Below are 3,449 nucleotides of genomic sequence, written 5' to 3'. Positions count from 1 at the left end.
CTTCTAGCAAGCAGCCAACAGAAAACTAACAACCAAGATTCAACAATAAAAATAACACGAAACGGCGACAATTTGCAAGCACAAAATACAAATACCATTGCAAGATAACAAAAACTTCACTCTTGCAAACTCAGCAACCAAACTTGAAACAAATCAAACTTAAAAACCACAGAAAGCTTTTTCTACAACTCATACTACTGAAAACCACAGAGCTTTTTCTCTACGTAAAAATATTTAACTCTGCATAGCATGATAGTTCTCCAGCTCCTTGTCAAGTTCGTCAATGGATTTATCAACCGCTGGCTTCCTCCCTCGACCCCTCCCACGACCACCACCTTGGCCTTGCCCACGACCACGGCCCCACCCAACACTGCCACCACGCCCGCTTAATTTGGTGCCACCACGGCTGTTAGTTATGCCACCCCGAGTCCTCCGACTACAAAACATAATGCAACAAGAAATTGTTTCAAACAAGATTTATGATTAAAATAAAGGAGAATGAGAATAACAAAAAATATATGAAAGCAATAAGCTTCCACGATTTAAAATGCGTACCTAGATGTACGATTAAATGCACCGGCTCCTCTTCCACGAACCGCTCCAGGCCTAAAAGAACATAGAAGCCGTTATTAGAATAGAAAACCGACCACACATGTGACAAGAAACACATGACCATGTGTGCGGGTATGTAAACTAAGACATTTGTTGCCAACTTAATGTAGTTACTATTGTAGCAGGTACACATGTCAATGCGTATCTGTGGTATGTAACATTGACTGTGTTGATGCATGTGATAACACTTAATAAATAACATGTATGCAGTATATGAAATGTGCAACTGTGGTATGCAACATGTGCCCTTGTATGTTGTATATGTAATATGTGTATGTGTGGTACGTAAAATTTACACATGTACAGGTATGTGGTATATGTAACATGAATGTATGAGTGATATATAACAAATGTCCATGAAAGTTGTATTATATGTTCACACGGTTTAGAACACATGTCCATGTGTGTGTGTGGTATGTAAAACAAACGCATTCGGTATGCATAATATGTGTGAGTCATGTAACGATTGTCCGTGCATGTTGTATATGTATTTATGTGTACGTGTGTATGTTCATGCAGTTTAACTTTAACACATCTCCATGTGGTATGTAACACGTATGTGGGTACGTGCATGTGTATGTGTAAAGAGAGACGAGAAAGATGGTTGATAAAGCTAAAGTTCACGTATGATAATTAGTAGTATAGCGAGGATAGTGCTTGCTGTAGCGTGCATCATAACGAAGCGGTACTTTCCCGCTATATGATGTATAGCACCTCAATAGCTGATACATCGATAATTACGGTTTTTTTGTAAATACATCAAAAACTGAATTTTTAGGCATTATAATCAATTAAACAGCACCAACTCAACCAGTTCCACTGAAAAAACTCAATTTTGTGAATGAAACCCCTATTGAAAAAAAAATCCAATACCTTATCACTAAACATCAAATAGTCTCCGCTATTTCATCACTATCACCTCGTAGCTATAGGTAGGTTGTCATTATTGACTGCTATTCGCTAGTGACAACTATGTGATAAAGTAAATCTTTTGAAAAGCCATTTAAAAATTAAAAAGCTAAATGTTCAAAAATATCGAAAAGTTAATAAAGCGGACACTTACATCATGCCAACTGTCCTCTGCCAATTTACACCACCAACCACATTCACCCGAGGCGAAAGATGGACATCCGACTTGGAGCCCACCATCTCAATCTTCATAGGTTTCCCATCCAATTGTACATTATGATACCGTTTAAACGCTTGAAATGCATCGCTCCTTCGAGCAAACATTACTTCAGCTGTTCCCTGAAACACAAGAATGGTAACATCGAAAAATCACACTACAATATCCATAATTCAAACCTCTATTCATATGCTATTACAGTACAACTATTTAAATTCCAAAATGCAACAAGTACGAAATTATTCTTTTTATACCACACACAACTCCTCTTAATTCTAAACAAAAAATGTTGGGTAATGCTTACACTCGGTCGACCACTTTTATCATAATGAATTGCATATCTTTTCAGCTCCCCGATCTCAGAAAACAACTCCTGAATTCAAACAATCAATACCAAAATAACTTCATTAAAAAAAAGCTCAACATGACGTTACACATTAAGTCCAACTAAAAGCGCATTGCAAATCTTACCCTTATATCTTCATTAGTCACACCAATATCCAGGTTAGAAACATACAACTTAGCACCATTATCGAATCCATTTACACCGACAGCTTTTAGGCTCTCTACCAACAAGTCACGCTGCCATGGCAAATTCACCGGTCTGCGAAAAGACTGGTGCCAGCACACAAAAAATATTGTACCCAAATGCATGTCAGCACAATAGCATAAAGACATAAAATACAAAAAATTCACCATTTTTTTAATAATTAATACACTATAATGGTATCAAGAATATATCCGAAGTGTTTTCAAGTTAAGGAGCGAATCTTAAGGTTAAAATACTAAAAAGATTGCGTATCTTAAACCGACAGGAATACACCCACTGATAAAATGTGTGCATATTGTACCAGAAGAGAGCTCCACTTGTTAAATTCAGTGAAAGAATCTCCTTTTTATAAACTCCATGAAAGATTCCAAATTATAGCAATAAGATGCATCACGAACTCCAAAACTAACTACTTTCAACAGCTTTATAACAGGAAGTAGTGAAGCCCTTCGAATAATATGCTAAAACTTAGTGAAGCCACTATAGAGCCTCTGAATTCATTAAACAAATAGTCGCGAAATCCTCGACAATCATGAAAGTTAAAAGATGAACTTCTTGATGAACATCATCATGCTGTCAAGTACCCCTCGTGTTTAATATTGAAAACAAGATACGTGATCTTGGAAGTTTGTTTTTTAAATCAGATTCTCAAATCAAATGCAAAAGATGTCCATAATTGTGAGCTTGCCTTGGCAATGGTATAGACTGATGGCCGAGCATTGACCCTGAGTGGACCTTTGCGGGCCGGACGGCGGGCCCTGCCTCGACCTCTCTCTGCCGTGCGCCGGCTTTTAATCATATCATCAAGTGACATATCCAACGATGCCATTGTCAAGCAAACTCTGCAATCTTACTTTCAGATATATAAATAAATTCCTGTAATAGATAATAAAAAACTGGTCAGCCACCGAGGTCTGTTCTGTTAATCTAACATAATAAAATATATTATCATTTTGGTGCATCTGTTCTGTAACAGATGCTGAGATGAGCCAGAGCGTGCTGGAGCTTGCTCGAGCTCGGCTCATTTTAATTTTATTTATTATACGAATTTGATATATAGAAAGACAAAATTATAACTTTAGCATACATTTTATATAATAAAATTTATAAAGTAGAGAACTTATATCGTTATATGCTTAATTTTCTTTCTTTGTTTTATAA

At 36.7% G+C, this 3,449-nt stretch overlaps 1 protein-coding gene across 1 annotated transcript; it reads right to left on the bottom strand.

The window, feature by feature from the left end:
- Nucleotides 1-233: 233 nt before the first annotated feature.
- On the bottom strand, nt 234-3,164 carry LOC143570157 (THO complex subunit 4D-like). The gene is made up of 6 exons (XM_077055891.1): nt 2,977-3,164; nt 2,210-2,353; nt 2,043-2,111; nt 1,676-1,860; nt 556-606; nt 234-436 (listed from the first exon to the last, which is right to left on the bottom strand). The coding sequence occupies exons 1-6, from the start codon at nt 3,115-3,117 to the stop codon at nt 235-237; spliced, it is 792 nt and encodes a 263-aa protein (XP_076912006.1). The 5' UTR covers nt 3,118-3,164; the 3' UTR covers nt 234.
- Between the last annotated feature and the right edge of the window lie 285 nt (nt 3,165-3,449).

The sequence above is a fragment of the Bidens hawaiensis genome, unplaced genomic scaffold, assembly GCF_021521415.1.
Source record: "Bidens hawaiensis isolate Kalapana, Puna unplaced genomic scaffold, B.hawaiensis_p1.1 tig00001269_1, whole genome shotgun sequence".
In the NCBI taxonomy this organism is placed as follows: domain Eukaryota; kingdom Viridiplantae; phylum Streptophyta; class Magnoliopsida; order Asterales; family Asteraceae; genus Bidens; species Bidens hawaiensis.
This window is presented reverse-complemented; position numbering and strand designations above follow the sequence as displayed.